General features: G+C 42.9%; 1 protein-coding gene across 1 annotated transcript in view; it reads right to left on the minus strand.

The window, feature by feature from the left end:
• Positions 1–23039, minus strand: part of CLSTN2 (calsyntenin 2) — a 630232-nt gene that overhangs the window by 148015 nt on the left and 459178 nt on the right. Inside the window, exons 3-4 of the mRNA XM_045088847.1 lie at positions 1277–1472; positions 344–552 (exon numbers count right to left, since the gene is read on the minus strand). Of these exons, the coding sequence (XP_044944782.1) occupies positions 344–552; positions 1277–1472 (405 nt within the window). The remainder of the gene's footprint in view (positions 1–343; positions 553–1276; positions 1473–23039) is intronic.

Genomic DNA, 23039 nt, shown 5'->3' on the forward strand with positions numbered 1-23039 from the left:
CAAAACTAGTAACCCAGGAAAGGGCCTCAGATATGGCCTAGTTGATATCAGGGTGATTAGAACATTCTACCAGAAAACCTGTCTTCAGTACCCAAATGTGTGGCATTCTGAGTTTCATGGATTGTATTCATTGAGTGGGTGGTTGAGTTATTTTGGAGAAGGGATTTTAGACCTGGCTGTGTTGTTAATAATGTGAGGCCATCCCCTCCGGTGCGGGACTGAGTTCTGGGTTACTGAACCCAGATCACAGATGGCAAGGGAGTCATCACCTCCCACGGACTTCCAGAAAGGGGTGGTGGAGGGGTTTCCCGCCCCCCCACTGGAGTCCTCTCAGGACACTCACCATTTCTGTCGATGGCAAAAGGCACGTCAGTTGTGACGATTTCATAGTTGCAAATCTGGCTATACTGGGGGGAGCAGTCCTCGTCAACGGCCTCTACCTGCAGGATGCTGTCGTAGATCTTCCCCTCCGTCACAACTGCCCTGTAGGCTGGCTCTTTGAAGGTGGGAGCAAACTCATTGATGTCCTTCACCTGGATATGGACCACAGCCCTGGGACCACACATAGGAAGGAAGAAATGGCGATAAAGGGAGGCTGACACTGTCGTTCCGCACCTCCCATGGCCACTGACTCTGGTCCCGGGGCCAAGAGAGCTGAGAAACTGCAGCCAGCCAGGCTGATGGTTGCCTGAGCTTTCTGTCCACCCTCCCACCAGAGAGGGCTCCACCTGTCCCTTCCCTCATCCTGAGATGAACCTGCCCCTTCTCTGGCCTTCCTGCTACCCAGCTTGGGGCAATGATTCCCTCGAGATCACCTCCCCTTTCCCTTCTTCGCTCCTCCTCTGTTCATTCACTCTTCTGTTCAGTCAGAACTGAACCACTCTGACTCTGTGCAAGGCTCAGAGCCAAACTCCATAATGGAGAGACTTCCAACCCAAACTAAGAAGTGCGACCTGGGACAAGCGTGCGACCTGGCAGAAACCCAGAGAAAGGTCCCAGCTGGGTCTGCAGGGTTGGGTCAGCTCAGGGAAGGCTTCTTGGAGGAAGTGACCTCTGAGTGCAGTCCTGCTAATGGAAGAGGGATGTCTCCAGGCAAAGGTGGGGGCAGAGGACAGCAGGTGCAGGAGTGGCCTGTGCCAATGCCTACAGAGGCCTGGGGAAGCAGCTGGCGGCTGAGCAGGCTGTGTGACTGCTGGGTATACAACCCTGAGGAGCAGTGTGTGATCCCAAAAGGTGGGGTGGAGAGGGGTTCAGGGAGCCTTGTCAGGAAACTCACTTGTGAGACTTCTTCCAGGCCGTCTCCCGGGGCCCAGCGCCACAGTCATAGGCCTGGATGATGAACGTGTACTCTTTCTGCAGCTCGCAGTCGATGGGGCTCTTGGCACGCAGCCGGCCCTCTCCTGACGTCTTGTTGAGCACCACGGCCTCGAAGGGCAGCTCCTGGCCATGGATCTTGAAGGCACAAATTTCCCCTGCAGAAGGATGCAAGACAGTGAATGGGGATCCTGAGAATTGCCAGATTGAAGACAGAGAAGCTCTCTTGGACCAGATTTGCAAACCCAAAACCTCTGGGCCATTTCCTCCACACAAAGGCTTGTCAAACTAGAAGAGGAGGCCTCCGGAGACCCAGATCAACATGCTCATTTCATGGATGGTAAAACTGAAGTGTTTCACACACAGAAATGTCACCCATCAAGTGTACCGGATGGGAGAAAAGAGTCATGGTGCCGGGGGCCTGGCTGATTGTCCTAGTTCGCTGTTTTTCCTAGCAGCTTCCTACTTGTCCTCTGCCCAGGGTGAGAAGAAGGATTTTTGCCCACAGTCTAAAGATAAATGACTATAGAGAAAAGAGGAAAAGGCCAAAGCTTTCACAGTGATTGGCCCCCTGAACCAGAAGCATGAGCATTGCTGGAGGACTTGTTAAAAATACAGACCTCTGGGTCCCATAGGGCCTTCCTGAATCAGCATCTGCATCATTTTTTAAAACCAGATCGCTGGTAAGGTGATTTGTTTGCTCACTAAATATGAGCAGCACAGCTCTGTCCTGTCCTCCTGGCTTAGACGCCCCACATTGCTGTAGCCAGCTTCCCCCGCCCACCACTTCTGTCTCTCCACCCACCCTTCCCTGTGGGGAGAGGGGCACCACTCAGTTGCAATTATCTCTCATAACAGTGGGGGTGAGTCTATGTGAGTTCCAGAATCCCCGTGGAGCCTGAAAAGCTAACTTCTTAAAGAGCTAAACATGTTGTGAAATTAATGCATTTCTCCCCCTCAGCTGGGTTAAAGTGTATTATAACTATTTCTCTGCATTAAAAGTGTAAGGCCGTGAAAACATCCTCTTTTTCCCAATTGATGGATATTTATTTCTTGGACCCCGATTGCAAGTAAGCCCTGCAGTATGTGCCTTGGGAAGGACTGAAAACTTGAGACACATTCTCTTCCTATCTTGTTGGGGTGATCATGTGTAGTTGTTCAGAAAGGCATGGTGCAGGGTAGGGGTGTGTGAGCATCCTGTGCCACAGGCAGCAAAGGGTTCAGCTCTCGGCTGCTGAGGTGTAGAAGACAGACTTGGAGCCCAGAGGCCTGGAGTCACATTCTGGGTTTGCCATGTTCTTGTTGCTGTGGTCAAACTCTGGATCTCAATTGTGTCCCATAAAATGTCCCAGGAGATGGTATAGGAGGAGGGCACCTACCCTGGGACTTCCCAATCCTGGCCTGATATTGTCCTGCCACATTGCTGGGACCAGGGTGAGGGGCCTAGTGTGCACAATTTAAGGGGGTCCAGCAACCAAGTGTCTCTAGCCCAGTCCATGGCCAGGTGTTCCAAAAAGGAACAGTCTTCTGACACTGCAGGGAGAAGGGGTGACATGATTGCACCCCTGCTCTGTGCCAGGCACTGAGCTCTGTATCTCTATCCAGATGATCTTATTTAATCTTCACAGCAAACCTGGAGGCAGGGGATTTATCCCAACTTGCAAAATTAAAAAGAAGGAGGAGGAGGAGGAAGAGGGGGAAAGAGAATCCGAATCAGAGAGGTTATCACCTGCTCCAAGTCACAGAGTTGAAGTTGGTGGAAGCCCCAGCTATGGCTGATTCCTGAGCCATGCCTTTTCTACTCCATAGCACCCTCTGGAAGCAACCCCATAACTTCCAGGGGACTGCACTGGGATCGCTTCTAATAGCATCCTATATTCCCATTCACATCTCACTCTGGACAGAATTCTCCCATTTTAAATATAGGAAGCATGCCCTGATCTCTTACTAACAATGTTTTCTGAGATGGTCAATCAATACCCATCTTACCCCTAGGCTTTTATTTTTTATTATTTCATCGATCCTCAATTTCATTACGAGCACTCCATTTTCCCTACAGCCCCTCCTGCCATTTCTCAGACGTAGGTGGAATAGCGGACCAGACAGACAGGCTGCAGACCAGGCCTGACAAAGACGGGTCCCATTCTGCCACTGTTGTTCATGATCAGTGGTGTCACTGTCCTCCTCATGGACAAGGCTAACTCTACAGCCCCTCAGGGTGGAATGGCGGGTTTCGTCTGGTCTCCTGTTTCATTTCTGCTCTGAGCTGGCTGGGGTTGCATGGATAGAACCTTGTGATTCTATCCCAAGATCAATGCCGATATGGCAATATTACCAGTCAGTGTGCCCAGCCCGGTTCTGGGGCAGTCTCTGGAGTGCCCAACCACCGTATGATTATAGGGCCAATCAGGCCATTTTTCTCTGAAGAGTCGAGTTAAACCAAAAATAAATGAGGGTAATTTTCCGTTGGAAACATTTGATCACCACTAAAGTGGTTCTCAAGACTCAGAAATCCTTAACAAGGGGCGCCTGGGTGGCTCAGAGGGTTAAGCCTCTGCCTTCGGCTCTGGTCATGATCTCAGGGTCCTGGGATCGAGTCCCGCATCGGGCTCTCTGCTCAACAGGGAGCCTGCTTCCTCCTCTCTCTCTCTCTGCCTGCCTCTCTACCTGCTTGTGATCTCTGTCTGTCACATAAATAAATAAAATCTTAAAAAAAAAAAAAAAAGAAAAAGAAATCCTTAACAAGAGGGAAGGAGAGGACGGAGGAAAAGGAGACACAGGGGAGGGAGAGACACAGGAAGCCGCAGGGCCACACATTTCATCCAAGTCCATCTCAGATTGCTCAATAGGACCAGAACTTTCTGAGAGCTGAGTAAGTGCCAGCGCCATGCTGGGCCCAGAGACACAAAGGACAGGACTTGGATCCTTTACACTGCGAGGATAGCCTATCATCAAGCACTCATTACCTAGAAGAGACAGCAAGGAAGCAAGGGCCACAGCATGCTCATGGAGTCTCATCAGCTCAGACCAAGACAGGATTTAGCCTCTTGGGAACGAAAACTAGAATTCATGCCACCCTCATGTCTCCCACCTCTTCATCTGACACTTGTGCTCCACTTGCAAAAACATTCATCTATTTTTTCATTCAATCATTCGCCACATGAATGTTTATTAAGGACCACGTGCCCAGCCCTGGTGCAACACTGAGGAGCAAAACCAGACCCAGTCGTGGAGGCTAGGACTGCTTAGGAGGCTAGGACTGCCAGGCTGCTGGCAGCTCAATGGGAGAACAGTGAGTGATCCGACCATCACAGCCCTAGATGAGGAAAGGTGACCATGATGCATGATTGAAGAGCTCCACGGGACTAAGGAAGTTCTGATGCGTAGCCGGGCGGGGAGACTTATCCACGGTGAGTGTGACACTGTAGGATAGTGGTCCCACAAGTCGCACTTGAGGGACCACTATCCTACCTAGAGATGTGACAGCTGAGCTGAGATCACAGGAAGAGAAGGAGAAACATGCCCAGTACATGAGGGAGGGAAGTCTCAGTCAAAGGAGCAGATGCTCTAGGGGTTGCAAGAGCCAGTGTGGCCAGAGCCGAGGCCATGGGGCGAGGCCAGCTTCATGGGCATGTGACCCATGAGCCACATAGTGCTCATGCTTAAGAGGATCTGGAGCTGGATTTCAGCCTCTGTCGTTACCACCTTGAAATTATTTTTTTTTAAGATTTTATTTATTTATATGAGGGAGAGAGAGAGAGAGCATGAGAGAGAGAGAGAAAGCACAAGCAGGGGGAGTGGCAGAGGGAGAGGGAGAAGGAGGCTCCCCACTGAGCAGGAAGCCCGATGTGGGACTCTATCCCAGGACCCTGGGATCATGACCTGAGCCAAAGGCAGACGCTTAACTGACTGAGCCACCCAGGTGTGCCCTCCTCCCATCTTGAAAAACTTAATAACTTTATGTTTGAACTTGGGACAAGGCAGCACGTCCATGAGCAGAGGAGATAAGATTCATTGTCCTTGCTGCTCCATTTACAAACAGTGCTCAGGATGTGCGGTGAACACAGAATTCCAGAGCGCTCACCCCGTGTGGGAGGCTCAGCGACTCAGAGTGACAAGTTAAGCGAATGACGTCTGTGACCGAGAAGCGGGGAGCTGACCACCCCGAGAGGTTCCCTTTCTGTTTGAGCCACAGTTGTTTTGAAAGCAGAAAGAAGGCGGGGGTGTTTTATGACACATGACTAAGCAAAGAACCTGTTTTATCTTTTCTTACTCACGTTACTTCTCTGCGGTAGTTAATCGCTTATGCTGGAGATGGCAGAGAGGAAGTGGAGAGCGAGGACAGCCTGTGGTTCCTTTTGTCTGGGGCTGTCCTTCCTATCTATAAGCCTAGGGCAGAGAACGTGGGTAAAATGTGTGCCTCTCAGGAAGCAAAATAAAAACAGTTGAGCTCCGTTTGTGTTTGTGGGGCATTAACACTGCGCTGGTGAAGAATGAAATACATATGCATACACAAGCTACGAAATGTAAATTCTGTAATTTTGGGAGACTCTGCACAGCAGTTAACAGCTCTTATATTTGCATTTAAAACTGGCATTGCATAGTATAAAGATGAATGGTAAAATTCATGCTCATAATTTAACATTTTAATTTTGTCTTTACCTAGAATGACATCAAATAGCAAATTAAGAGCACCGCAAGTTGAGAGAAGGGTCTGTGGAAGAAAGGTCCCGGATGGAGGGCTGAGGGGGGAAGGATATTTCAAACTGCAGTTCCCAGCATTAGGGTATGGGGCTCACTGGGCTGCCTCCATCTTTTGGGAGGTCTGCCACTAGAATTTGTTATTACTGATAAAGGATTGCAGTGTGTGTGTGTTGGCAGGGGGAGGCGATGTGCTTAAAGTAAAAGTGTGTAATGATGATGGTAAGTGGTAGTTTCCATATAAAGATATCCCTCCTAAAATCTGGCTTTCTGGTATGCTTTCTTGGGTAGGAGAGCAACACAAAGGTTGCATACCGGGCCAGCAATGGGCTCTGTTGGGAGCGGAGGGCAGCAGCACCAGCCTGCCGGGCCTCTGGTTGTGAGCCACACTGGCCGTGGTCTCAGGAGGCTGAACTTGGCCTCCCCCAGAGGTTCCCTTGAGAGGCCAGACCAGAAGCAGGGCCCATGCAGTACTGGGGTGAGACACGATGGTTCCCTCCCTCAAGTACCCCGTCTATGTCCTGATTGCCTTCTCTCCTGCAGGAACACACCTCCCACCCCCTAGACACTGGCATAGCTGTCTCTTAAGTCCTCCCATAAAATTCTGGGGGAAATGAATGAAACTGATGGGTGAATGAAATCGATTTTTTAGAATATACTTAGTAAACCGAGCCTCAGATAAGCAGTTCACCCAAAGTCACTTTGATAGTAAGGAGTGGATCGAGGACTGATTTCGATCCTCTGATTCTGAATCTAGCATGCTCTTTGTTCTTTCTTGTTGCTTATCCCTGGTGAGTGTGACACTGTAGGACAGTGGTCCCTCAAGTGCGACCTGTGGACCACTGGAATCTCTAAAACCCCTGCTGCGGGCTCCACAGAGTCAGAATTACCACACAATTAACATTATGACATTCACTGACCTTTTCACCATGGTGATATTTGCACTGATGGTATAAAAGCAATGGTGACTAGAAATGCTGGTGCCGGGCATCTGGGTGGCTCAGTCAGTTAAGCGTCTGCCTTAAGCCCTGGGTCAGGCTCCCTGCTCAGTGGGGATTCTGGTTCTCCCTCTCCTCCCTGCTTATGCTCTCTCTCACTATCTGTCTCTATCTCTCTCTTTCTCAAATAAATGAGTAAATCTTTAAAATAGATAAATAAATAAATAAAACCGCTGGTGCCCTAGTAGCACCCAGCTGCATTCTTTATCATAGAGTTGGAGAAAAAAAAAAGTCAATTTCACTTAAGAATGACTTGAGTAATGCAGTAAATCTTATTAATTTCTTAAATCTCAATCCTCAAGTACACATCTTTTTAATATTCTGGGTAACAAAATGAAGGTATACATAAAGCCCCTAGCTGAACAATGTAGGCTAGTGTGTCTCTAAGAAAAGCCTTTGTGTAAGTCGAGTGGGAACTGGACGAGGCCCTTTTCTCATAGAATGTCTTTTTTACTTGAAAGAATGATTGACGGACAAACTATGTTTATTCAAACTGGAGTGTGTGGCAGACTTTTTGGTTAAGTAACCCTGTCACCTCAAGGAGAAGAACCAGCAGTATTTGTTGCCAATGATAAGATTAGAGCTTTCAACATTGGAAAACTCGTGTCTCCCACATTAAGTTTTCACAATTTTCTTTAATACTCTTCCAATGAAATGGTTAGTAATATTAATGAACGTGACCGTGGGATACTGTATGATGAAATACATCAAGTTTTGAAAGACCCCCTTGCCAGTGAATCAGCATCTTCCAAATGACCGATGTATAGTATTACACACTCATGTATGGGTAAAAGATCTGTTCAAAGTGTGAGACAGACCAGTGGATTCTAATGTAATAGTATATGATAAGTTCATTAACGCGATTTCGGATTTCTCATTATAGACAGCCTTTAAGAAATTTACTTAGGAGTCCAGGTGTTGTTATCAGAGAAGAATATCTACAATTCTATGAAAAGATTTTTAAAATACTTCTCTCTTTTCCAACTACATACCTGGGTGAGGCCATATTTTTAAATTCACATACTTCCTCTAAACAACTTATCTCAACAGACTGAGGAAGAAGCAGATGAGGCTCTAGCTGTCTTCTAGCAAGCTAGACATTGAAGGGATTGCAAAAATGGAAACAATGCCACTCTTCTCACTAATTTATTTTGTTTTTGATATATATATCCAAAATCATATATATATATGTGTGTGTGTGTGTGTGTATACATATATATGTACATATATATGTGTGTATGATTATATATATATGATTATATATATATATATGATTTTATTTACTTGACAGAGAGAGAAGGAGAGAGAGAGAGAGCACAAGCAGGGGGGGTAGCAGGAAGAGGGAGAGGGAGAAGGAGACTCCCTGCTGAGCAAGGAACCTGTGGGACTTGATCCCAGGACCCTGGGATCATGACCTTAGCCTAAGCAGATGCTTAACTGACTGAGCCACCCAGGCACCCTGGGGCAGGGGGAACATATACACACACACACACACATATATATGTATATATATTTTTTTTTGTCAAAGTATGTTATGTATTTAATATGTAATTAATTTATTATTGTTGTTTTTAAGTGAATTAAAATAAGGATCTAAAAGTTTTCTCAGTTTCACTTTCTTCTGTAACAACCTCAATAGACATAAACCACATAGACAAAACCTCATGCAAACCCTCAATAATGTTTATGAGTATAGGGGTCATGAGACCAAAAAGCTTGAGAAGTCTGTTCTTGTAACTTATCAGGCACAGTTTCCACCGCGATCATGATTTCACTTCCTGACCCTGATGTTAAACCTCAGCCCGTCACCTCTCAGAGAACTCCCAACCTCAGAGCGACACAGTATGTTTTGTATCTCACAGCTGAAGCCTTTGTTGTGAGTTCACCCAGGTAGAGCTTGATGTCCACAGAGTGTTGGGCGGCAAGAAACTTCACTTCCAGATCTTCATCTAAACATGGACAGTCTCAATCTGGCTCTGGAGTCAGAGAGGCTGACTCAGATCCTACCTCTCTGATTAACTCCCTGTGTGAACTTGGGCAAGTCGCTTACCTCTCTTTGTCTCTTTCCTCATCTGTAGAATGGGATGATAACAGTCATGGTCCCTTCATAGCAATTTTTATTGTTGAGAGGACTAAATGCATTAACACCCATAGAACACTTACTAGTGCCTGCTATGAAGTTAAGTCGTACATAAATGTTAGCTCTTATCCCGGTCACAATATTGAAGAAAAGTCACACACTTGTGACAAACTCCCTGTTCATGCTTGAGAAGTGAAGGTGCTGAATGTGGAGATGATTTCATCAGCAAAAATATTTTGAATCATTCAAAACCCATGTGCTCCATGAACCACCTTGTACCCACTGGCCACAGCCTCCATACACTTGGTTTCCTGAACATCACTGGTCAGCGACTATCTCCCGTGTCTGCAAAGGTTCATCCAGAGCCAGTAGTGCATCACAGGTCAGGTTTTTGGGGTGGGTGGGTACTCTTCGCCTGCTTGATTTTGCTTGTCCCAGCGGCTGGAGGTCGCTAATGGCCAATATTGGGCAAGAGTAAAGGGTGCTAAGCACCCTACTCTTAGCAGGTCCGTCTTACTTCACCAAGAACCATCTCACCCCAAATGGCCATAGACCTGAGGAAAATAATAGGTATTGTAAAGGCTTCTCCTCCAGATGGAGTATGATGCCACCTGCTCTCCACCGCACACTGTGTCCTCTGGCATGCACACTCGGCAGAACGTGACCACCAACCGTGCTGCCCGAGGGCTGGGGGCAGGGGGTATGATGGGTAAAATGTAGTCTACACCGCTACCTGGAGCCATCTGCCATCACTTTAAGTATACTAAAATGGGAAAGGACAAATGCTAATCACATCAAGAGGGAATCATGTCCAGAATATCAAGTTAGGGCTGAACTAAGAAATAAATCTTTACTTTAAAAGGAAGAGGTGGTTTGAAGCCCTCTTGCTCCTGATAAAAACTTAAAATGTCCCAAAGGAAAAAGCAAAAGGGAAAGGTTGGATGATTACTGTTTTTGCTTGCTCCCTCATGTGTCCGGTGGCAGGCAGGTGACCTTGGTTGGGGTCCCAGCTCTCTTCTCAGCTGAATGACCCTGATGCATTCCTAAATTCCTCTTCATTACAACTGAGGATATGACCATGCCGAATCCTGAAAGTGCCATGAGGCTGCGCGGACACGTGAAATGCATAAGTTCTCTGGGAAATGTGAAGGTCTATCTGCATTTTATTATTGCGATAATAATAAACCCTACTTTCAACCCTGCAAGTAGATAAATGGATATTGGTGACTTTATTTCTATTAGACACAGAAGTCAGGGGAGGGGAGGTGTCACCATTTATAGCTTCTGGTCTACTTAGTATTGAACAAAATTAAATATATTTTTTTGTTTAAAAAGTCATCTTCTGGGACGCCTGGGTGGCTCAGTCAGTTAAGCATCTGCCTTCAGCTCAGGTCATGATTTCAGGGTCCTGGGATCGAGTCCTGCACTGGGCTCCCTGCTCGTAGGGAGCCTGACTCTCCCTTTCCCTCTGCTACTCACCCTGCTTGTTCTCTATCTCTCTCTTCCCAGTAAAAAATAATAAATAAATAAAAATAAAAGTAAAAAAAGTCATTTTCCTATGTTCTGAGATCAAAATCTCCCTCCTTTTGGAAGATTCACATAGCACAGTTATTGCATTGCTGAAAGACCGAAGAAGACAATGCATTTTTCCTTCTTTAGCAATGTTTGTTGAATGAATAAATCATCCAAACAAGTACTATATATGCTGAGAGACTTGGAGAAGTCCCCCTGGGTCAGTTCATCACAATTAGGAGATGTCAGACAGTCATTTGCTCTGCCTGGTGCCCAGTGGTCTGGAGTTCAAGGACTCAACACACAAACATGTGCTGTGTTCATAATTCACTCAGCAAACCTTCCCTAGATGTGCATAACAAACAGAAATGGAATGCATAATAATTTATAAAATTTACTGCAGCTCACATTTATTGAGCATTTATGAGGGACCTGGCACTTGTTTGGGTCTACAGTGAAAACCACCTGCATCTCTTTATGTTTCTTGATCCAGCCATGATAAACTCAGTAACTATCCTATTCAGTGTGGTTTCCTTGCTCTGTCCCTTCTCCTGCCATCTGACAACTCCTGACACCACCGGAGATCTGGATGAATCTGAGACTAACTCTGTGTTCGCAGACCAGAAAAGGAGGCAGATGAACAAAAAGTTAAGTGCAATAAAATACTCAAAGGCTGTAACAGGTATCTGTTCTAGGTGTGGTGAGAACACAACGCACAATGGTCAGTCATTCTCACACCTAAGTGCTTCCAGACCCAGTTGCTTGCTGTTATGGAGCCACCAAAGAGGAGTGATGTCGCTGCCAGGAGGACTGGATTTCAGCCTAAACATCTCTGCGGGGACAAGACCCTGCCTAAAGATGCCACCATGTCATCCTCTTTACAATAGCACTTTGGGGCTTCTGTTCCTAGCAGAAGGGTAGTGCAGGTCAGTGCCTGGTAGATGAGACAGCTTTTTCCTCGTCTCACCCTTGTGCCCTCACAGATGGGAGTGACTCCCTACCTTCCTGCTGACCTAACTGGTTGACCCCCAGGTATCCACAGTTCAGGTCAGGAGTTGTCAGATGGTGGAAGAAGAGAGGGAGCAAGGAAACCACACTGAATAGGATGGTGGCGGAGTTCATCAGGGCTGGATTTTTTAAGGTTGGCCAAGAATGCAAAACTCTGTGTCTCAAGAGTTATTAACTGGATGCAATTACCAGATGGGAAGAGACACCCTTCTCACTGGCAAGCAGGAGTGGGGGACTCTCAAAGACGGTGGAGAGTCTTATTTAAAAACGAAGGGTTCTTGTTTGCCCACAGCTGTTGGGTGGAGTTCAGTCAGACCCACTCCACAGTCATTATCTGGACTCTACCTCGATTAACTCCTGCTTGGCCTTCTGGGGAAATAATGGATGTTGAAGTGCCTGGAGAATGAAAAAATCCTATACACATATAATGGCCCTCTACCACTCTGCAATCATCTCCATCAACACAGTTTTTATAAGCATCTACCTCCTGCAGGGAGGGGATCTTAGGAGATGCTGAGGCTCTTACAATTAGAGTCAGGGCTCATGATTTCAGAAATAGGAGCTATCCATCAGACCAAATATATTTTTTTTCTTTTTTCTTTAATTGAAGTATAGTTGACATTCAGTGTTATATTAGTTTCCGGTGTACAATACAGTGATTCAACATTTCCATACATTACTCAGTGCTCATCATGGTAAGTGTAGGCTTGGTCCCCTTTGCCTATTTCACCCATCCCCCACCCACTGCCTTTCTGGCAACCACCAGTTTGTTCTTTGTATTTGAGAGTCTGTTTTTGTCTTTTTTGTTGTTGTTGTTCATTTGTTTCTTAAATTCCACATGTGTATCAAATCTTACGGTATTTGTCTTTTTCTTTCTGATTTCACTTGGCATTTTACCCTCCAGATCCATCCGTATTGCAAACAGCAAGCTCTCATTCTTTTTGAATAATATCTTTTTGAATAATAATGGAATATCTATAATATTCCATTATAGATATAAAACACACATGTCTATATCTATATATCACATTTTCCTTTATAAGAAATTTTTAAAGGTTTTATTTATTTATTTGAGAAAGAGAGAAAGAGTATAAATGGGGGAGGGACAGAGGGAGAAGGAGAAGCAGACTCCCTGCTGAGGGGGGAGCCTGAGGTTGGGCTCAATCCCAAGAACCTGAGATCACAACCAAAGGCAGACCCTTAACTGACTGAACCACCCAGGTGCCCCTATATATCATTTTCTTTATCCACTCATCTATTGATTGACACTTGGGTTGCTTCTTTATCTTGGCTATTGTAAATAATGCTGCCATAACATAGGGGAGCAGATAGATTTTTTTTTTTCTGGAATTAGTATTTTTGTTTTCTTTGGGTAAATACCCAATAGTAGAATTACTGAGTCTTTAGGTAATTCTATTTTTAATTTTTTGAAGAACCTCCATACTGTTTTCCATCGTGGCTGTACCAATTTGCATTTCCACTAACAGTGCATATTGGCTAGGATGTGCATTTTCTCCACATCCTAGCCAATACTAGCTGTTTCTTATGTTTTTGATTTTAGCCATTCTGATAGGTATGAGGTGATACCTCATTGTGGTTTTGATTTGCATTTCCCCGATGATGAGTGATGTTGAACATTTTTTAATGTGTCTCTTGGCCATGTGCCTGACTTTTTTGGAGAGTTATAAATTCAGGTCTCCTGCTCAATTTTTAATCAAATTATTTGTTGGTTTGTTTTGGTACTGAGTAGTATAATTTTTTTATATATTTTGGATACTAACCCTTTATCAGATATGTCATTTGCAAATATCTTCTCCCATTCAGCAGGTTGCCTTTTAGTTTTGTTGATAATTTCCTTAACTGTGCAAAAGTTTTTTTTTGATGTACTCCCTGTAGTTTATTTTTGCTTTTGCTTCCCTTGACAAAGGAGACATATCTAGAAAAATGTTTCTATGGCTGATGTGAAAGAAATTACTATATTTTCTTCTAGGAGTTTTATGGTTTCAGGTCTCATATTTAGATCTTTAATCCATGTTGAGTTTATTTTTGTGTGTGGTATAAGAAAGTTGTCCAGTTTAATTTTTTTGCATGTAGCTGTGCAGTTTTCCCAGAACCATTTATCAAAGACACTGTCTTTTGCCCATTGTATATTCTTGCCTCCTTTGTCGAAGATTAATTGACCATATAAGCATGGATTTATTTCTGGGCTTTCTGCTCTGTTCCATGGATTGATGTGTCTATTTTTGTGCCAGTACCATACTGTTTTAACACTACAGCTTTGTAGCATATCTTGAAATCTGGGATTGTGAGGACCAAATAATTAATGAGTGCTAATGAGTTTTCAGGATATAAGGACTGAATATTATAAACTCAAGTAACCAGAGGAAGGCCTGAAGACTAATATTCAAATAGAATTGGTATAGATCATACTGACTTCATAATTTCTTCCTATCTTCTTTTTCTCAGTGTCTAGACAGGAGTCTCACATGTAGCCTCAACATTGAACCAATCAGAAGTTCTAACCCGGGTCCCTGGGTGGCTCAGTGGGTTAAGCCTCTGCCTTCACTCAGGTCATGATCTCAGGGTCCTGGGATCAAGCCCCACGTCAGGCTCTCTGCTCAGCAGGGAGCCTGCTTCCCCCTTCTCTCTATGCTTGTCTCTCTGCCTATCTATGATCTCTGTCTGAAAAAAAAAAAAAAAGTTCTAACCCAGTCAAACCTGAAGGCTTTGCTTTCTTCCATTCAATTTTTTTAAATTAATTTTTTTCTGTATTTCATTCTGAATTTTTCTCATCTACAATGTCTTTAGGGACTTGGATAGGCACAGGATGCAAGTTTCCCTTCGAAGAACACCTTCTTGAATGATCTACTCCATACTTTTCAGAGTGGAAGCCACTAGCCACAGTGTGGGTCTTTAATACTGGATATGAGTCTAGTGTGACAGAAAAGCTAGGTTTTAAATTTTATTTAATTTTCATATTTGAATTGTACCTTTAAGAACAGTTGCTCAATACAGCTACCGAAAAACTTTTAAGTACGTTCAGGAATGTGAATCAGTTTTTTCAACCATAATCTACATACAGACCAAATATTTCCAGTGAGAAATTAGAGTCCAAATTGAGACATCTTATAAGTGTAAAATACGTATCAGATTTAAAATCCTTTTTATGAAATATTTTTTATTAATTATTTTCTATTTGATAGCATATCAAGATGATAATATTGGATATTTGGGGTATATAACACATTATTGAAATCAATTCCACCTCTTTACTTTACTTGTTTAATGTGGCTACCAGAAAACAAATAATTATGTATACAGCTGGAATTATATTTCTGTTGGACAGTGTTGCTCTACATAATTAATAGCATATATCATTAAGGCTAATTTTCCCATAGAAATAAATGTAAAGTACAGAGGATGCATCCTATAGTGATTGTAGAATTGTTCTGCTTAAATGCTGATTTTTATTTCTCACTATTTTCCCTAATATTTAGAGTAATTTTTCCTCTTAAAACAACAGCCCATTTGGCCTTCTTCAGACGATTAAGCCAAATTTAGCTCAAGTTCCCAAAGTGCTGATTGTCAGGACTTGAATTAGCATGGCCTCTTAATGCTTTGGATGGTTCTTATTATAAAAGAAAATACTTTGAAATTCTAATGACATTGCATATTTAAATAATAGCACATTGGTCACTTACAGAATTTCAGGTGTATGTACTGATAAATGGCTTTTATTACTTATCAGCTAAGGTAGAAGCCTTCTGGCAACAGGATTTGAGTTTATAATTCACTTAGTCACCAAAATTAAAAATGTGTCATTCTTTATAAAGAAAATTTTATTTTTATAAAATAAATTTAATAACATTACATTACTTCTATATTAATAGTAAGGTAAGAGAGGAGGAGTCAAGATGGTGGAGAAGTAGCAGGCTGAGTCTACATCAGGTAGCAGGAGATCAGCTAGATAGCTTATCTAAACATGTTGCAAACACCTACAGATCCAACAGGAGATCGAAGAGAAGAACAGCAATTCTAGAAACAGAAAATCAACCACTTTCTGAAAGGTAGGACTGGCAGAGAAGTCAATCCAAAGCGACGGGAAGATAGACTCCGGGGGTAGAGGCCGGCTCCCGGCAAGCGGCGGAGCAATGGAGCACAAAATCGGGACTTTTAAAAGTCTGTTCCGCAAGGGACATTGCTTCAGAGGCTAAATCGGGGTGAAGCCCACGTGGGGTCAGCATGGCCCCAGATCACAGAAGGATCGGGGGTGTCTGAGTGTTGCAGAGCTTGCAGGTATTAGAACAGGGAAGCTGGCTACAGAGACAGAGCCGACAGTAAGCTCACAGCTCGGGGTTACCTTGAACCGGTCGCAGGCTCGGTGAGCTCAAAGCGTGGCTGGAGGTCAGGCAGATGGGAGTTACTTGGTGCTGTTCTCTGAGGGCACACTGAGGAGTGGGGCCCTGAGCTCTCAGCTCCTCTGGGCAGGAGACCAGGAGGCCGCCATTTGTATTCCCATCCTCCAGAACTCTATGGAAAGCGTTCAGGGAACAAAAGCTTCCGAAAGCAAACCTGAGTGGATTATTCAGCCCAGCCCCTGGTAAGGGTGGTGCAATTCCGCCTGGGGCAAAGACACTTGAGAATCACTACACCAGGCCCCTCCCCCAGAAGATCAACAAGAAATCCAGCCAAGACCAAGTTCACCTACCAAGGAGTGCAGTTTCAATACCAAGGAGAGCAGCGGAATTCCAGAGGAGGAGAAAACAAAGCACTGAACTCATGGCTTTCTCCCCATGATTCATTAGTCTTGCAGTTAATTTAATTTTTTTTCCAATTTTTTTTTCTTCTGCTAATTTTTTTAACTTTTACCCTTTTCTTTTTTAACATTTTTAACTAGTTTATCTAATATATATATATATATATTTTTTTTTTCTTTTTTCTTTATTCATTTTCTTTTTTAATTGTTTCTTTTTTTTTTTTTCTGAATCTCTTTTTTCTGAATCCCCTTTCTCACCAGCATGATTTGGGGTCTCTTCTGATTTGGTTAAAGCATATTTTCCTGGGGTCTTTGCCATGCTTTTAGTATTTTACTTGCTCCTTCATATACTCTTATCTGGACAAAATGACAAGGTGGAAAAACTCACCACAAAAAAAAGAACAAGAGGCAGTACCAAAGGCTAGTGACCTAATCAATACAGACATTGTTAATATGTCAGATATAGAGTTCAGAATGACGATTCTCAAGGTTCTAGCTGGGCTCAAAAAAGGCATGAAAGATATTAGAGAAACCCTCTCGGGAGATATAAAAGCCCTTTCTGGAGAAATAAAAGAACTAAAACCTAACCAAGTTGAAATAAAAAAAAGCTATTAATGAGGTGCAATTAAAAATGGAGGCTCTCACTGCTAGGATAAATGAGGCAGAAGAAAGAATTAGTGATATAGAAGACCAAATGACAGAGACTAAAGAAGCTGAGCAAAAGAGGGACAAACAGCTACTGGACTATGAGGGAAGAATTTGAGAGATAAGTGGCATGAAACAACATTGGAATAATTGGGATTCCAGAAGAAGAAGAAAGAGAGAGGGGAGCAGAATGTATATTGGAGACAAGTATTGGAGAGAATTTCCCCAATATGGCAAAGGGAACAAGCATCAAATTCCAGGAGGTGCAGAGAACCCCCCTCAAAATCAACAAGAATAGGTCCACACCCCGTCACCTAATAGTAAAATTTACAAGTCTTAGTGACAAAGAGAAAATTCTGAAAGCAGCCCGGGAAAAGAAGACTGTAACATACAATGGTAGAAATATTAGATTGGCAGCAGACTTATCCACAGAGACCTGGCAGGCCAGAAAGAACTGGCATGATATATTCAGAGCACTAATTGAGAAAAACATGCAGCCAAGAATACTATATCCAGCTAGGCTATCATTGAAAATAGAAGGAGAGATAAAAAGCTTCCAGGACAAACAAAAACTGAAAGAATTAGCAAACACCAAACCAGCTCTACAGGAAATATTGAAAGGGGTCCTCTAAGCAAAGAGAGAGCCTAAAAGTAGTAGATCGGAAAGGAACAGAGACAATATACAGTAACAGTCACCTTACAGGCAATACAATGGCACTAAATTGATATATCTCAATAGTTATCCTGAATGTTAATGGGCTAAATGCCCCAATCACAGGGTATCAGAATGGATAAAAAACAAAACCCATCTATATGTTTCCAACAAGAAACTCATTTCAGACCCGAAGACACCTCCAGATTTAAAGTGAGGAGGTGGAAAACAATTTACCATGCTAATGGACATCAGAAGAAAGCAGGGATGGCAATCCTTATATCAGATCAATTAGATTTTAAGCCAAAGACTATAATAAGAGATGAGGAAGGACACTATATCATACTCAAAGGATCTGTCCAACAAGAAGATCTAACAATTTTAAATATCTATGCCCCTAACATGGGAGCAGCCAACTATATAAACCAATTAATAACAAAATCAAAGAAACGCATCAACAGGATGTGAGGGCGATCTGACTGCAACATCTGTCACCCCATTGATCACCAGGGTTGATTTGGCTGATCTGGCTGGCTAGGCGGGTGTCCCCTTTCTCCCTCACTGCTCCACGTACATCCTTCCCGAAGCTGCATGCTCGGTCGAGGAGGACGACCTTCCCCTAGAGGAGAGGACTGTTCTTCGGTCAAGGGTATATGAGTAACGGCGCTCCCCTGCTAGAACCTCCAAAGAAACACATCAACAGGAATACAATAATAGTAGGGAACTTTAACACTCCCCTCACTGAAATGGACAGATCATCCAAGCAAAAGAACAGCAAGGAAATAAAGGCCTTAAATAACACACTGGACCAGATGGACATCACAGATATATTCAGAACATCTCATCCCAAAGAAACAGAATACTCATTCTTCTCTGGTGCACATGGAACATTCTCCAGCATAGATCACATCCTGGGTCCTAAATCAGGTCTCAACTGGTATAAAAAGATTGGGATCATTCCCTGCATATTTTCTGACCACAATGCTCTGAAGCTAGAACTCAATCACAAGAGGAAATTTGGAAAGAACCCAAATACATGGAGGCTAAACAGCATTCTTCTAAAGAATGAATGGGTCAACCAGGAAATTAAAGAAGAATTGAAAAAACTCATGGAAACAAATGATAATGAAAACACAACAGTTCAAAATCTGTGGGACACAGCAAAGGCAGTCTTGAGAGGAAACTATATAGCGGTACAAGCCTTTCTCAAGAAACAACAAAGGTCTCAAGTACACAACCTAACCCTACACCTAAAGGAGCTGGAGAAAGAACAAGAAAGAAACCCAAAACACAGAAGGAGAAGAGAAATAATAAAGATCAGAGCAGAAATCAGTGAAATAAAAACAAACAAACAAACAACAAAACCAATAGAACAAATCGATGAAACTGGGAGCTGGTTCTTTGAAAGAATAAGATTGATAAACCCCGGGACAGATTTATAAAAAGAAAAGAGAAAGGACCCAAATAAATAAAATCATGAATGAAAGAGGAGAGATCACAACTAACACCAAAGAAATACAAACAATTATAAGAACATACTATGAGCAACTCTATGCAAACAAATTTGACAATCTGGAAGAAATGGATGCACTTCTAGAGACATATAAACTACCACAACTGAACCAAGAAGAAATAGAAAACCTGAACAGAACCATAACCAGTAAGGAGATTGAAACAGTCATTAAAAATCTCCAAACAAACAAAAGCCCAGGACCAGACGGCTTCCCAGGGGAATTCTACCAAACATTTAAAGAACTAATTCCTATTCTCCTGAAACTGTTCCAAAAACTAGAAATGGAAGGAAAGCTTCCAAACTCATTTTATGAGGCCAGCATCACCTTGATCCCAAAACCAGACAAGGATCCCATCAAAAAAGAGAACTACAGACCAATATCCTTGATGAACACAGATGCGAAAATTCTCACCAAAATACTAGCCAATAGGATTCAACAGTACATTAAAAGGATTATTCACCACGACCAAGTGGGATTTATTCCAGGGCTGCAAGGTTGGTTCAACATTTGCAAATCAATCAATGTGATACAACACATTAATAAAAGAAACAACAAGAACCATATGATACTCTCAATAGATGCTGAAAAAGCATTTTACAAAGTACAGCATCACTTCCTGATCAAAACTCTTCAAAGTATAGGGATAGAGGGCACATACCTCAATATTATCAAAGCCATCTATGAAAAACCCACCGCAAATATCATTCCCAATGGAGAAAAACTGAAAGCTTTTCCACTAAGGTCAGGAACATGGCAGGGATGTCCATTATCACCACTGCTATTCAACATAGTACTAGAAGTCCTATCCTCAGCAATCAGACAACAAAAGGAAATTAAAGGCATCCAAATCAGCAAAGAAGAAGTCAAACTATCACTCTTTGCAGATGATATGATACTATATGTGGAAAACCCAAAAGACTCCACTCCAAAACTGCTAAAACTTATACGGGAATTCAGTATAGTGTCAGGATATAAAATCAATGCACAGAAATCGGTTGCATTTCTCTACACCAACAACAAGACAGAAGAAAGAGAAATTAAGGAGTCAATCCTATTTACAGTTGCACCCAAAAGTATAAGATACCTAGGAATAAACCTAACCAAAGAGGCTAAGAATCTATACCCAGAAAACTATAAAGTATTCATGAAAGAAATTGAGGAAGACACAAAGAAATGGAAAAATGTTCCATGCTCCTGGATTGGAAGAGTAAATATTGTGAAAATGTCTATGCTACCTAAAGCAATCTACACATTTAATGCAATTCCTATCAAAATACCATCCAGTTTTTTCAAAGAAATGGAACAAATAACCCTAAAATTTATATGGAACCAGAATAGACCTCAAATAGCCACAGGAATATTGAAAAAGATAGCCAAAATTGGTGGCATCAATATTCCGGACTTCAAGCTTTATTACAAAGCTGTCATCATCAAGACAGCATGGTACTGGCACAAAAACAGACATAGATCAATGGAACAGAATCGAGAGCCCAGAAATAGACCCTCAACTCTATGGTCAACTAATCTTCAACAAAGCAGGAAAGAATGTCCAATGGAAAAAAGACAGCCTCTTCAATAAATGGTGTTGGGAAAATTGGACAGCCACATGCAGAAAAATGAAATTGGACAATTTCCTTACACCACACACAAAAATAGACTCAAAATGGATAAAGAACCTCAATGTGAAAAGGGAATCCATCAAAATCCTTGAGAAGAACACAGGCAGCAACCTCTTCAACCTCAGCTACAGCAACATCTTCCTAGGAACATCGCCAAAGGCAAGGGAAGCAAGGGAAAAATGAACTATTGGGATTTCATCAAGATCAAAAGCTTTTGCACAGCAAAAGAAACAGTTAACAAAACCAAAAGACAGCTGAAAGAATGGGAGAAGATATTTGCAAACGATAAATCAAATAAAGGGCTAGTGTCCAAAATCTATAAAGAACTTAGCAGACTCAACACCCAAAGAACAAATAATCCAATCAAGAAATGGGCAGAAGACAGGGGCACCTGGGTGGCTCAGTGGGTTAAGCCGCTGCCTTCGGCTCAGGTCATGATCTCAGGGTCCTGGGATCGAGTCCCGCATCGGGTTCTCTGCTCAGCAGGGAGCCTGCTTCCTCCTCTCTCTCTCTGCCTGCCTCTCTGCCTGCTTGTGATCTCTCTCTGTCAAATAAATAAATAAAATCTTAAAAAAAAAAAAAGAAATGGGCAGAAGACATAAACAGACATTTCTGCAAAGACATCCAGATGGCCAACAGACACATGAAAAGGTGCTCCACATAACTTGGCATCAGGGAAATATAAATCAGAACCATAATGAGATATCAACTCACACCAATCAGAATGGCTAAAATTAACAAGCCAGGAAATGACAGATGCTGGCAAGGATGTGGAGAAAGGGGAACCCTCTTACACTGTTGGTGGGAATGCAAGCTGGTGCAACCACTCTGGAAAACAGCTTGGAGGTTCCTCAAAATGTTGAAAATAGAACTACTCTACGACCCAGCAATGGCACTACTGGGTATTTACCCTAAAGATACAAACGTAGTGGTCCGAAGGGGCATGTGCACCCAAATGTTTATAGCAGCAATGTCCACAATAGCCAAACTGTGGAAAGAACCTAGATGTCCATCAACAGATGAATGGATAAAGAAGATGTGGTATATATACACAACGGAATACTATGCAGCCATCAAAAGAAATGAAATCTTGCCATTTGCGATGACGTGGATGGAACTAGAACGTATCATGCTTAGTGAAATAAGTCAATCGGAGAAAGACAACTATCATATGATCTCCCTGACATGAGGAAGTGGAGATGCAACATGGGGGGCTAAGGGGGTAGGAGAAGAATAAATGAAACAAGATGGGATCAGGAGGGGGACAAACCATAAGTGACACTTAATCTCACAAAACAAACTGAGGGTTGCTGGGGGAAGGGGTTTGGGGGGGTGGTTATGGTCATTGGGGAGGGTATGTGCTATGGTGAGTGCTGTGAAGTGTGTAAACCTGGTGATTCACAGACCTGTACCCCTGGGGATAAAAATACATTATGTTTTTATAAAAAAATAAAAAATAAATAAAAAATTTTTTAAAAACTGAAAAAAATAGTAAAGTAATAATTTTATAAAATAATACTTTTATATTACATGTTGGGTCATATAATGTCATTTCATTACATTTTCTTCTAATTAGAATAGTTCAAATTCACAGAAAATGTGATGCACTGTGTTTATTTCCCTGAAACTGGGTGGACAGCAAACTTGGGCTTGTTAAAGGCACAAGAGAGGGACCTAAGGAATTCTGCTTCTGGTGCAGACATGTAGGCTTCTAACACCCGGACTCTCTCACAATACCTACAACCCTGGAAAAATACCTCCCCCTCCCAAATACCTGACGCCTGGAGAGTGACTAAAAGGAGAGATTTTGGAGGGGAGTAGAAAAAACTACTAAAAATGGGTGAGTTCTCAGATTCTTAATAATTATTAAAAATTATGAAAAAAATTCACATAACATAAAATGTACCATCTGAACCCTTTCTGATTCAAGTCAATATTCCTAAGTGCATTCATGAGTTTCCAGTTCCGATCCTTTGCCCTGAGGGCAGCTGCAGCCCTGCTGGAACAGGGGAACTAACACTCTGAGAGCAAGACTGTTGTCTTTCTGGCCAGATGGACAGGACTGCTGGAGGGTGAGGGAGGGCTACTGGAGAGCAGTGAGCCAGGGAAGGGGATGCCCAAACTCCATGTTGAAAAACCCAGGTCTCTGGCTGTCCCCAGAATTGTGCATGTGGGGGACAGAATGAAAGCCATCTGCACTGAGATCTGAATTGCTTCCCATAGCAGGCAAGGGAGGGTTG

Source organism: Mustela putorius, unplaced genomic scaffold, assembly GCF_011764305.1.
Source record: "Mustela putorius furo isolate JIRA1106 unplaced genomic scaffold, ASM1176430v1.1 tig00003834_pilon_pilon_pilon, whole genome shotgun sequence".
NCBI lineage: Eukaryota > Metazoa > Chordata > Mammalia > Carnivora > Mustelidae > Mustela > Mustela putorius.